The sequence below is a fragment of the Miniopterus schreibersii genome (genome assembly GCF_964146895.1).
Source record: "Miniopterus schreibersii genome assembly, chromosome: 9".
Lineage (NCBI taxonomy): Eukaryota > Metazoa > Chordata > Mammalia > Chiroptera > Miniopteridae > Miniopterus > Miniopterus schreibersii.
The window spans coordinates 14,626,438-14,641,079 of record NC_138118.1 but is presented as its reverse complement, the minus strand read 5'-3'; the positions used below and the strand labels follow the sequence as shown (position 1 = coordinate 14,641,079).

The 14,642-nt window shown below is 33.9% G+C and overlaps 1 protein-coding gene across 5 annotated transcripts in view; it reads left to right on the top strand.

Moving 5' to 3' along the window:
- The window catches only part of MKLN1 (muskelin 1), a 306,710-nt gene that overhangs the window by 175,498 nt on the left and 116,570 nt on the right, over positions 1 to 14,642 (top strand). For 4 of the 5 annotated variants that reach the window (XM_081147023.1, XM_081147024.1, XM_081147025.1 and 1 more), the window contains one exon: positions 8,465 to 8,534. In XM_081147023.1, coding sequence (XP_081003149.1) covers positions 8,465 to 8,534 — 70 coding nt within the window. Of the gene's footprint in view, positions 1 to 5,657; positions 5,762 to 8,464; positions 8,535 to 14,642 lie in introns of those variants that run through there. The other variant, XM_081147026.1, reaches the window with a different exon arrangement.

Sequence of the window (14,642 nt, the reverse complement as noted above, 5' to 3'; positions counted from 1 at the left end):
TCTTTGTAGTATTTTTCCATTGATGCTTTGGAGTTTTCTAGATACATAGTCTTATTGTCTGTAAACAGAGGTAGTTTTTCATTTCCCTCTCTAATACGTATTTTGTAATTGCTTTCTCTCTCTCTCTAATTGTAGAGTTAATTTTAGAGCAGTTTTAGATTTATAGAAATACTGAGCAGATAGTACAGAATTCCCATATACTCCCTCAACAGTTTCTCCTATTAACATATTAGTACAATATATTTCTTGCGGTTAATGAACCAGTATTATTAATTATAGTCCATAGCTTATTCATATTGCCTTAGTTTTTACCTAATGTACTTTTTCTGTTTTAGGATACTACATTACATTTTATTGTCATGTCTCCTAAGTTCCTCTTGGCTGTGACAATTTCTCAGATTTTCTTTGTTTTTGATGACTTTTACAGTTTGAGGAGTACAATCAGGTATATTATAGATACTGGTGTAGGTATATTCGAATTTGTGTGATTTCTTTTCCCCCTTCATGATTAAGATGGGTTATAGGGTTTTGTCAGGAAGATCAGCTAGGTAAAGTGCCATTTTCATCACAGTATTTGAAGGGTACATACTATCAGAATGATTTTTCACTGTTGATTTTGACCTTGATCACTTGGTTGCGTAGTGTTTGTCAGGTTTCTCCACTGTAAAGTGTTCCTTTTCCTTCTTTCCATACTGTACTCTTTGGAGGGAAGTTACTATACGCAGCCTGTACACAGTGGGGAATTATACTCTCCTTCTATAAGGTGGAATATCTACATAATTTATTCAGAATTCTTAGGCATAGTAGATTTGTCTTTTCCTCCGTTTATTAATTTATTTAGTAACATATCCATTTGGACTCATGGCCACTTATTTTATTCTTTGTGTTACAATGAATACTAGTTTATTTTGTTACTCAAATAGTTCCAGCTTTGGCTTTTGGAAGCTCTTTTAGTTAATTCTTGTACCCCTTTGGCATAACCCCATCTGTGGTGTTTTGTTTTTTTTTGTTTTTTTTAAGCACTTGTTTACTTTTTGGTACTACAAGATACTTCAGATTCACCTCAGACTCATTTCATTTATTCCAGACTCCTGCCCCCTTTTTTTTTTTTTAAATTTTATTATTGTTTAAAATATTACAGATGTCCCTTTTTCTCCCCAGTGACCCGTTCCACCCCGTTCCTTCCTCCTCCCCAGTCCCTCTCCCCACCATTGTCCATGTCCTTGGGTTGTGTATATATGCACATAAATTCTTTGGTTACTCTCTCCCCCTCCACCCACCCGCCCTCCTCCATCCCTCTGACATTCATCAGTCTCATCTATGCTTCCATGTCATTGAATCTATTCTGTTCATCAGTTTATTAAGTTCTTTAGGTTCCACGTATAAGCGAGATCATGTGATATTTGTCTTTCGCTGCCTGGCTTATTTCACTTAGCATAATATTCTCCAGGTCCATCCATACTGTCCAAAGGGTACGAGATTCTTCTTCTTTACAGCTGCGTAGTATTCCATGGTGTAAATGTCCCACAGCTTTTTTATCCACTCATCTACTGATGGGCACTTGGGCTGTTTCCAGATCTTAGCTATTGTAAATTGTGCTGCTATGAACATAGGGGTGTATAATTCTTTGTGATTGGTGTTTGGGATTCCTTAGGATATATTCCTGGAAGTGGGATCACTGGGTCAAATGGCAGGTTAATTTTTAACCTTTTGAGGAAACTCCATACTGCTTTCCATAGTGGCTGTATTAGTCAGCATTCCCACCAGCAGTTATTGGGGTGCCCTTTTCTCCACACCCTCGCCAGCACTTGTAATTCATTGATTTGTTGATGGTAGCCATTCTGACAGGTGTGAAGTGATATCTCATTGTGGTTTTAATTTGCATCTCTCTGATGATTAGCGATGTTGAGCATTTTTTCATATGTCCTCTTTGGAGAAGTCCAAAATAGTTCCTTTGCCCATTTTTTTAATTGGATTGTCTGTCTTCCTTTTATTATATTTTGGATATTAATCCTTTATCTGATGTATCGTTGGCAAATATGTTCTCCCATACAGTGGCCTCCCTTTTCATTTTGTTGATGGTTTCTTTTGCTGTGCAGAAGCTTTTTATTTTGATGCAGTCCCATTTGTTTATTTTCTCCTTCATTTCTCTTGTCCTAGGAGTTGTATCAGCAAACATATTGCTGTAGAGATGTCTGAGATTTTGCTGCCTATGTTTTCCTGTAGGATTTTTATGGTTTCATGTGTTATGTTTAAGTCTTTTATCAGTTTTGAATTTACTTTTGTGTATGGTGTAAGTTGGTCTTCTAGTTTCATTTTTTTGCATGTACCTGTTCAATTTTCCCAGCACCATTTATTGAACAGACTGTCTTTACTCCATTGTAAGTTCTTGCCTCCTTTGTCAAATTTTTTTTTTTAAATATATCTTTATTGATTTCAGAGAGAGGAAAGGAGAGGGAGAGAGAGAGATAGAAACATCAATGATGAAAGAGTCATTGATCGAGCCCTAAACCCAGGCATGTGCCCTGACCGGAAATCGAACCCCGATCGCCTGTATCCCAGGTCGACACTCAACCGCTGAGCCACACCCGGTGGGGCCTCCTTTGTCAAATATTAATTGACCATAATGGCATGGGTCAATGTTCTGTTCCACTGATCTATATGTCTGTTCTTGTGCTAGTACCAGGCTGTTTTGATTACAATGGCTTTGTAGTATAAATTGATATCTGATATTGTGATTCCTCCAACTTTGTTCTTTCTCAAGATTGTTGTGGCTATTTGGGTGTTTTTTGTTTCCATTTAAATTTTTGAAGTGTTTGTTCTAGATCTGTGAAATGTGCCATTGGTATTTTAATAGGGATTGCATTGAATTTATAGATTGCTTTGGGAAGTATGGACATTTTAATGATGTTAATTCTTCCAATCCATGAACATGGTATATTTTCCCATTTGTTTATATCTTCCTCTATTTCTTTCTTCAGTGTCATGAAGCTCAGCTGGCATGGCTCAGTGGTTGAGCATTGACCTATGAACCAGGAGGTTATAGTTCGATTCCCGGTCAGGGCACATGCCTGGATTGTGGGCTCAATCCCCAGTTGGGGGTGTACAGGAGGCAGCCTGACTCTGATGAGAGAGCAGTGACTTTCTCTCATCATTGATGTTCTATCTTTCTCTCCTCCCTTCCTCTCTCTGAAATCAGTAAAAACATATTGAAAAAAAAAATTTTTTAATTAGTCATGAAGGACCTAAAAGAGTGTTGTCATCTCTTTCATTTGGTTGCCAGAAACAGAGCTTCCTGGCAACTGGAACTAACAAGCCATCATTTCTATTCTCTGTTGTTCTCTGGAGTCTCTTTATTTTATGCCTGCTACATTATCTTATTATTTTCTTGTATTTTTTATTTATTCTTATCTTGTATGTCTTTTCTCTGTTTCATTGGTTCATGTATACAGTTCTTTTGTCTTATAATTTTATTTTCATATTGACCTTATCATAGGTCACCAGCCAGCCTAGATTAGCTGGCACTTGAGATAGTTGTAAGAGAAAGTGACAGGTACATCACTGCCTTGTGATTGCTCGACAGCAGAGGCTGGGTATAGGATATTTCTCCTTTTGGAAACAGAGATAGTTAACTGGTATTGTGAGTGACAGTATGTAATATGAGAGGTTAATGTCTGTCTCTTGCTTAGTCCTTAGAATTAGAAGAAGGAAAACCTATACCAGTAGTGATGGTGGGTTTTATAGGTCCTTGAGAAGTTTACGAGGAAGGATAATAAAGTTGTTTTATAGACTGCTACCATCGTGGCTCTGTTACTGTTGGTGAAGGACTGATGTTAATAGTTGTTTGCCCTAGACTAGTTTTCATATGTTTTGCAGGATAGCACTTTATTTTTAAGCCTCACAAAATGTATTATCTCCATGGTTTTAACTCTATTATTATATAATTATTATTTTTACACAGTTAATACTTTTTGCTTTAAATTGCCCTTAATTTTACAAAGTTTGCTTCTGCCTTATGTATCTTTTACCTTTCATGAGTCACTTTGTTTTTATATGTATAGATAGTAATGTTTCTACTATTCACCCAATTCAAATGATATCCTCTTAAGTTATTTTAGACCATTTATATATATGGTTGTAATAGATGTTTGGTGTTAATATTGTCATTTTATTTTAAATTTTATCTTTTTAATGTTTTCTACTTTTTATTTTATTTCCTGTTTTTTGCTATATGTCCTTTTGTTGAGTTCTGTCTCAAGTAATTTAGAAGGTTTATAGTATGCTCCTATTTTAATCTTAATTCTAAATTTAAATAGTAATCTTAAATCTCGTTAGGACCTATGAAAGATGCTCACTTACATGTCATTGGATCTCTCACTGCCCAGTTTTATCACACTTTGTTGATTTTTGTGACCTCACAGTTAAAATACTAGGTTTTCTATCATGCTTTATAACATTCACGTCAGAGTGATTTTTTTTTTTTTTAAATCCTAGTTTTTCAGCTTTAGCTTTTTACCATACTGCAATTTTTTCATACAGAATTCTTATCTTTATTCTGTGGCTTGTAATTCATTCTTTAGAAAATACACCCTTTTCTCTGATTATGAAGGTAATATGTGTTAATTTTAGAAAACTTGAAAAGTACATAAAAATGTTATCATAATTAGCTAGTTATTAATATTAATGAAGGGATTGAACATGGGGAAAATGGGTGCATGTGCAGTGAAGTCAGGGAAACATAGGGAAGGTGCTTGTTAGTTTGGCCTGGGGACAAAGATCACTGCACTGGCTAGGAGGATAGAGCCAATACTAGCACTTGAAATCCTGAAGAATTGTTGAAACTCCCAGTTAAAATCCTTAGACAAAAAATTCTCTCTCTTGCTTTGCTCCTGCTCCCTTGCACTCTCTTGCTGCATGACCTGCACTCACCTGTGTGCTAGCCTGCCATGTGGCCTTAAGCAGCCTCATGGAACATGGCCATGTGGACCTGATACACAATGCACTGCAGCTGGCAACACAAACTAAGCTAGCCAGATGCTAGACTGGACTGTGCTTTAATATGGAGGGAGACTCTGGCCAGGCTTTAATCTTAGCTCTCTGAAGACAAGATTGGACTTTTTCCATGGCAAGACGGAGGGAGATGGGACCTTGGAAGGGAATCCCCTTAATTTTACATCAATAAAGCTTTCCATGATACCTCATCCTCCCATGGGAGCCTCAGGAAATTTTTTTCCCAGTGGCACCCCAAGAACTCCACTTCACCGATAACAGGTGGGGATGCAGAGGGCACCCTACTGATAACAAAAGCACAAAGAAGGCAAAAAGGTCACTCTCATCTCACCATTCAGAGCTATTTTAGTATATGTTCTTTGCCTTTTCTCCCCATGCATGAGTATTATTATTACACACACCACTTTATTCATCTATATACTGTAAACTACTTTTTCCCTTCACTTACTATGTAGTAAACATTTTCCAACTCTACTAAGGTCAGATTGTAGACTACATCATGATTCAATGGTATTCTGTAACATAGGTATGTCATAACTTGTTTAATGAATTCCTTATTGTTAGACAACTAGGTTGTTTACAGTTTGCTGTTATAAATTGTGCTGTGATGAATGTGGATGATTTACATCTCCTGGATTATTTTTTAGGTTAAATTCCAAGAAGTGGAATAATTCTGAGGCTGTATAGTGTGGTGATTAAAAGCGTTGGCTTTGGAATCATATTGCCTTGGGTTCAGATCCTTACTTCTTAGGTGTGTATATTTAGGCAAATTAATTTATCTATTTCAGTTTCCTTAATCTGTACATTGAAGATAATAGTTTATGTATGGAAAACACTTAGAACAGTGTCTGGGATATAATAAAAGCTCAGAAATGTTAGATGCTAGCATCATCATGGTTGTCGTCATTATTTTTTATTTAAGGGATATGCACATTTGAAATGTTTTTTATATGTATTATATTAAAATTCTCCCCTAAAAAGTTATATTAATTTGCATTCCTGCCAGCAAAATATGAAGTACAATTTACTTGCTCTAGCGAACAACTGAGGTTATAATTAAAACATGCATATTTTTTGAGGGTGTGAGCCCAGTGTTATAGGGATAATATATATGTCTTTGTTTTAATCTCCAATTTTTGGTTATTATTGATTCTGAATGTTTGTATTTTGCTTATTTTCGTGGAATATGTATAAGTGCTCTTTAAATAAATATTCAAATTTTAATTAACCTTTTGTGTTTTACATTGCTTTTATTTTTCTAGTTGTTTGCCTTTTAATTTTGTTTGAGGTCATTTTATGTATTTTTACCTTTGTGAGATGTGTATGTAAAAGTAATTCTTTTTCATATAGTTCTGCCTTTAAACAAATTTATTCATTCATCTATTTGATATTTATTAAATACCTTCTGTATGCCAGGTATAGATTTAACTTTTTAAAAGTATACTTTCTTAATTTGAGAATGATTTTACATTTGCAGCAGGTCCTCAAATAACATTGTTTTCTTATTACCTTGATGAGATGCTGAGGGAACTTAATTCTTGTTAATATCAGTTAACTTATGGTAAAATTGGTATTCATGCATCATTTCACTTGAAGTCACAGAACCTATTGACAATGTTAAGGGAGGAGTTACTAGACAGAAAAGTAGCAAAGGCAATACAGAGTTCCCACATGCTACTCACCTAGTTTCTCCCTTTGCTAACATCATTACTATGGTACATTTGTCACAACTAAGATACCAACATTGATACATTACTATTACCTAAACTCCACATTTTGCTTGCATTTCACTAGTTTTGCACTAATGTCCACTTTCTGATTCAGGATCCTATACAAGCTACCATTGACCTTTGAACAACATGCTGATTAGGGGCACTGACCCCACATAGTCAAAAATCTGCATGTAACTTTTGATGCCCCCTCAATAATAACATAAACAGTCGATTAATACATATTTTGTATGTCCTTTTATGTATTGTATTCTTTCAATAAAGTAAGTCAGAGAAAAGAAAATATTAAGAAAATCCTAAGAAAGAGAAAAATACAGTCACAGTACTGCACTTATTTACTGAAAAACATCCTCATCTAAGTGGACCATACCAGTACAGTTCAAACTAGTGTTGTTCAAGGGTCAGCTACTTTTAGTTGTTCTGTTTCCTTACTCCCCTCTGGTCTGTGACAGCTTTTTTAGTCTTTCTTTGCTTTTCATTATATTGAGAGTTTTTAGTACTGCTGGTCATGTATTTTGTGGAATGTTCTTCAATTTAAGTTTGTTGTTTTTCTGATTGTTAGACCGGGGAATATCAGTATAACTCATGGATATTTATTTTATAATTTGGGTTATAATGGAATACTACATTATTTATTTTGTTTATGTTATTTCAGCTTTGACCATATTAATTTCTCTGTGTCCCTTTGCCATGCCCCAATTCTTTTCTAATATTACATGATGCTCTGGGTTTAGTCTTCGGAATTCCCGCCTTGACCCTAGAATCAGCCACTTTCCTAACAATCCCTGTTTACTTTTTTGGGCTGTGATATGTAGAAACCAAGATCTGGGTGCTGGTGTGCTCATTGCTACTGAGGTGTCACTGCTTCTAGTCCCTCTTAGTGAACAGAGGTAGGAATACTGTTTGTGTGTGTGTGTATGCACACATATTTACTTCTGAATCTGTTCATCTATATTAAATGAAGTATGAGTTCACAATGATATCTTTGACTCTAATCCAATACCACTAGTTCTTTCAAACGTTCCACTCCTTGCTTTTCTGTAATTTCCCACTCCAAAGTGAGAAGCTTGATTCCCACCATCTGCTATCTGTTTACTTATTTGTTCAACCTGAGTGTATATGTAAAGTGTTTCAGAATTAACCCATATTCAGACAACTTTACCAAATAAAGTACAGTTTGTGTGTATGGTTCCATTTGTCTTTAGTTCACAGTTTCCAGTGAAAGCACCGTGTCTTCCAAAGTCATTTATATCAGTTTCTTTTTTCACCTATAGTTCTGCTTTTGATGGTGACTTAAAAGACTTTCTTGATGCAAAGATTGATTATATATATTATATAATATGTAATATGTAACAATTACATAATATGTAATAATACAATATAATTGTATCTAATATTATATGTATGTGGTATTTTATTTATTATTAGATATTTTATTGCTTTGTTTTTACCTTAAATTCCTAAATACAACTCCAGTTCATTTTGTCACTTGGTATGAAGTAGAATTATATTTTTCTTGGTTTTCTCAATGCTACTTTTATCATATTTTAGAATCTTATATATACTAGGTGTTTTCTGTTTCTTATTGTTTTAGTTTCTCTTCTTTTTCAAGTTCCAGACAGTATATAACTTGATAATAATTTTAGCATCTGGTAGAGTATTCCTCTCTCTGCATATTTATGTTCATTTCTTTTAATTAATTGCTATACTTTTCTTTATTTCAGGAATATTTTAGTGGATAAACCAAATGACCAGTCTTCAAGGTGGTCTTCAGAGAGCAATTACCCTCCCCAGGTAAGAATATAGCTCCTGATACCATTTAGAAATCAAAATTTAAATAGGTACTTGATTGATATTTATATGGAATTCATTAATAGTTTATTTGGTGTTTGAAATTGTGAGGTAAACTTTTATTTCCTCTTTTTTGTTTGTTTAATTTTTGGAAGGATTTTTATTTCATAGGCAATTTGATGAAACAAACTTCTGTCTCCTGGACCATTTAAAACCTAACATTTTTTTGGGTTTGCTAATGATGCAAAACTAAGTTTCTTAATCCCTGAGGAAAATGTTAACTAAAAAGAACTTGTTACGGTGCTGTTACTGTTCTGAGCAGTAATTGATCGGAGTACTGATCTGAGCAGAGGTTGTGACTTCTGCAATGAAACTCAGGTCATTCTGTATATGTTTAAGGAAATGTTAGTAAGTTGAACTTTGAGTCAGTGACTCAATGACTACCTTTTAGGAAAAATAAACTTAATATAGTTTGTTATTTTACTGAAGTAGCATATTTAGGTGACATCAGGATTTTTTCCTTGACAAGTGGTGTCTGAAATCATCTGGATTTAAAGGTAAGTATTCTTTCAGTTATTCATTATTAACACTTATATGTCCATATCCTTGAGAAAAAATTAATGTTCTCATAGGTAAAGCAGATGAATAAATAAAACTTACTTTGTTTTTTTATTCTAGTGTAATTCTTGGAAACCTAGTTTCTGTACTTATTTTTTCTTTTATGTATTTTTTTACTGTTTGCATACCTTTTGAATCATGTGACGTTTGTGTTTCATTGCAAAATATATGTCCAAAGAATATACACAGCTTATATATGCACAGTATAAAGAATAATAAAACAAATATCTGTTTACTCATCAACCATCTTTAGAAATGAAAATTGACAACAACCTTTTGAAGCCTCCTGTGAGCCCCATCTAATATCTGTCCTCTAACCTCATTCCAATAACCATTATATTGTATTTTGTTAAACATTTTCTTATAGTATTGTTATGTATATATGTCTATAAATATCCTATGATTTAAGCTTTGTCTGGCCTTTACGTAAATGTAAAATGAACCACTCATTATTAATCTTTTGTGACTTGCTTTGTTCTTTTGCTAGCCATTATGATATTTTTTTAATGTTGCTGTATATGATGGGAGTTTGTTAAGTTTTACCTCTGTTTAGTATTCCAGTATGTGAGTATACCAAAATGTATTTATTTTGTAGTTGATAGGCTTTTTTTTTTTTTTTTTAACAGTTTTTTCCTATTATTAACAGGGTGCTATAAACATTCTTGTATGTTGTCTCCTGGTACATGTGTAGAAGAGTTTCTTTAGGGTGTGTACCTTGAAGTAGAATTGCTGGATCATAGGGTATATGTATGTTCAACTTTTTTTAAAGCTGGTTTGAGAGAGAGAGTGAGAGACAGAGACAGACAGACATTGATTTGTGGTTCCACTTACTTACGTGTTCATTAGTGGCTTCTTATATGGGCCCTGACTGAGGATCAAACCTGCAACCTTGGTTCATTGGGACAATGCTCAGTTTTTATCAGGCAATGCAAAACTGTTGCACAAAGTGGCTGTATAATTTATATTCTCACTGGCAGTGTATGAAAGTTCCTATGCATTATATTCTCCCCATTTTTGTACGGATGATTTTTAGATTTTGCCAATCTGGTGATCTTTCATTGTAACTCACAGAGTTAGGTTCCTGTCAGCCTCTGGTCATAACATTTTCATCAGCCAATCAATACATAACCTTACTTTATGTGTGTTTCTGTTTATAGACACTTTATTTTATATGTATTATTTATTCATTAGCATTGAACTTGTAGTCAGTAGCCCTATAACTCATGCCTGAAAGAAACTTATCTAACACATATTTTCTCTGTAAGGCACATCATAGCCTTCTTGTACTTACAAACCCTAGACAGCACTTCAGCACTATACTTGGGCACCAGTTCAGACAGCAAAATCACTAACAGAAAGCACAAAAATATAAAAATTGTGACACTAAATAGATCATGAAAAGGACACTTATTTATATTATGAGAACTAAAATAAGAAGGTACAGCGTCCCTTGTTTGACCTCAGCTGGGAGAGTGTGCATCAGGAGACTCAAATTTTTTGCTGTTCTGTGTGTATCCAGGAATGATTGTGTAAGTGCTGTGAGTATTGAGTTTGGTGATAAAGATAAATTTTAGTGAGTAGGCGAATTCACAAATATGGAATCCATGAATAATGAAGAGTGACTATACTGTAACTAACAATTAATTTAGCATAACTTGAACAGGCTTGAGAATTAGAAAGAGGAAAAGAGGACTCTGAAAAATAAAAATCATCACAATGAAATTTTAGGTCTTGAGGACCTTTTCTAGATTCTACTTTGGATATAATGTTGTTCTGTTTGGTTAATTATTTCATTAGGTTTCAACAGCTGAAAGCAACTTTATGCATGGGGTGCATAGCTGTAAAAGATAGGCACATTAACAGAAAGTTGGCAATTGACCAAGTTTCATGAGGGAGAAGACAGAAAAATCTAAGTAACAAATAGAAAAACAAAAATATAACATTTGGGGGTTGTTAGTATAAGAATAAATAATATTCTATATTTTAGTAGCCTCTAGGATAGTGTTATGTAGTAAACTTTCTGCAGTGATGAAAATATTCTGTAATCTACACTGTATAATGTGGTAGCTGCTAACTACAGGTGGCTATTGAAAAGTCAGAATGAGGCTAGTGCTACTGAAGAAAGCAATTTTAAATTTTATTAAATTTTAATTAGTTTAGATTAAATATCCCAGGTGGTCAGTGGCTGTGTATTAGATTTCACAGATCTAAGGCATCACTGTTAATAGGATGTACTGTTTGATGCTCATGGTGCTTTATTCTGTCAGTAAGAAATTTTAATTATGTTTAGTATATGCACCTTAAGCAGATGAGAAAGTTAATGGTACAGGTTATCTAGAGAAGGGTGGCAATCAAACTCGATGCCTCTTAGCTACTCCTTCCTTTGCCCAGAATGAGGAAGGACTCACATGTGTGCATGGGTGCTAGGATGTATAGGATGTTTTGAGAATGGCACCCCAGAGTAGTAAACCCTAAATACCTCTCTAAAGCTCATGCCTGGGGTATGAGTGGGGTGAGTAGAAATACAAATATTTTCTTTTAATATATGTCTTTTTTTTTTTCTCCAAATGGCAACTAAATTATCAGAACATAAATACTTATTAAGTTGTTTGGACATAACTGCTTAATAAATTGAACTGTTAATATTTCTTTTGGCTTTGGATGCTGTATTAGTCATATATTTCTGTGTAACAAATTACCCTAAAACAATTGAGTTAAAAAACAGCAAGGATTTATTATTTCACACTTTTACTGAGGGTCAGGATTCTGTGAGTGCCTTATTGGGGGTAGTTCTGGCTCAGGAAAACAAAAGAATACCCATGTATAGGGGAATGCTGGAATACATTTTTCTTGGAATACTGTTAGCCATTTAAACAAAATGAACTGGCATCATACCAGTTTACTTGGAGGGATTTCCACTGTAAAATGAGAAAAGCAAGGTGTAGAGAAGCATCTACAATAAGATTCTACCTAAGTAATGATGCTCCCTCCCTCACTAATATGTGTACTGGTTTGTATGTATGTATATTTGTATTTGATACAAATTGTCCAGAAAAAAGATATGAAAGGATGCACATCTGGTTGTTGGCATTGGTTAGTTAAGAGAGGAGGAGATGAGGGAAGAAAACCAGAAAACAAATTATTCTAAAAAGTTATTCCCATTAAAAAATAACATTTATGATATTGCATATGTAAAGTCTGTGTGAGTGTGTGCATAGAGAGTTAAATTATCAAAATGGTGGTGGTGGTTATATCAGGATGATGGAATTCAGGTGATTTTTAATTTAAATTTCAGGCTTATACTTTTATCTTTTTTTTATTCTCATTTTCAATTATTTATAATTTGTATAAACAGAAAAAAATTACAGACATTTTTATTGTGTGGGAAGCATATATTTTGAGACCTAATGAAAAAACATTGTTATTAATTCTGGATCATCTGTACTAGTAGGGAGTAAATGTAGCATGAATGAAAATCCCCAAAATACTTTAAGATAGTATAGTAATTTTATGATTCTCTCTTATCACATGTATTCTATAGGAGTTACTGATACTGCCATGGAAAACATGTCTTTCAAGGTGTCTGGTGAATACTTTAGAATTGGTTAAAATGTATATACAGACAGTTACAGATGTCTCGATAATTGCTTTAAGGAAGATTAGATCACAACTCTTCTACTACAACCATAAGCTCCTTCCAAGGTGGTTTAAGTAAAAGTATGATATTAGGTAATATACTTTGCTTTCTGGGGTCAGAGAGGGCAGTTAAAGTTGTTTAACAAACAGCAAACATTCTGCTTTTATATAATCTAAGCAGATCAAAGAAGCTATAGTGATTGTTAAAGTTAGGGTGTGTTTGTGTGGGGGGATGTTTTAGCTTTTGTAATACACAGATGTTATTCTTTTCTGATGAACCATAAGAAAAATATTATAGGAATAAGAGTTACTTGCAAAGTGAAAAAGGAAATAGAAAATATATGCATTTTAATGTAATTTCTATCTGTGGAACCAGTATACCAGTAAATTTATGAAGTGTCTTTATGGTATTTTGTTGAAGTTTGTGAAAAGAGCATCATTGTATATATTGTATAATACATTCTTTTTTTCTTTTTTTAAATATATCTTCATTGATTTCAGAGAGAGGAGAGGGGAGGGAGAGAGAGACAGAAACATCAATGATGAGAGAATCATTGGGGATTGAGCCCGCAGCCCAGGCATGTGCCCTGACCGGGAATCGAACCTCGATCTCCTCGATCCTAGGTTGACGCTCAACCACTGAGCCATGCCCGGCAGGGCTACATTCTTAATTAATATAATTTACATACAGTGAAATGCATGGACCTTAAGTGTATAGTACCAATTTTGAAAAATGCACACACCAATATAATTCACACCCTTATCAAGATATGGAATGTTTCCATCACCTCAAATCGAATCTTTCTGTCCCTTACCAGTGAGTCCTTAACTCTCCTACTCTCCACCCAGATACAAATACTGTGTGGATTTCCTGTGCCGTAGATTAGTTTTGCCAGTTCTATGTACTTTTTTCTATATGACTTTTATGCTCAGAGCAGTTTAGATGTTTATCCATGTTGTATGTATCAGTATTTCATTCCTTTTCATTATAGAATACCATTCTGTTCTATGAATTTAACACAACTTGTTTATCTGTTCTGTTTATGGGCATTTGCATTATTTTAGTTTTTGGTGATTATGAATAAAGCTTATATAAACATTCCTTTATAAGATTTTAAAAAATAATACCTTTGATTAATTTTGGTTAACTATCTACAGGTGTAATTGCTCATCATAAGGTAGAGATATATTACTTCATATGAAATCAGAGTGCTAGTAGCATGATAATGTTGCTAACATTTGGTATCACATACATTTTAATTGGAATGATTATTTTAATTTATAATTCCTTGATGAATAATGATATTAAGCCCTTTTTTCCCCATTTGCTTATTGACTGTTCATTTATCTATTTTGTGAATTCTTTTACTAATTTTTGCTTTTTTATTACCGAGTTGTAGAAGTTGTTTATATACATATTCTGGATACAAATTTTTTGTTAGTTATATATTGCAGATATTTTCTCCTGGTCTGTGACTTGCTTAATACTAATTTTTACTTATTTTTTAGAAAGCTGTTAAGGTATAATTGACATACAGTTAACTTCACATTTTTAGTGTACAACTTGGTAAGTTGTGACATATGTGTACACCCTTGAAAATACCACCACTCTTAAAATACCAAACATATCTGTTATCCCAAAGTTTCCCATGTGTTCTTTTAATCCCTTCTACCCACCTGTGTCTCCCTCTAGCCTCAACTTTCCTTCTGTCCCAGTATTAGGGGAATCTTCATTAACTGTGATACTGGTTGTGGATATTTTATAGTTGTCCTACATCAGTTTGAGGAAGTTCCTTCTGTTTGTTGTTTTCTGAGAGTTTCTAATACTAAATGTGTATTGAATTTTATTGATGTTGC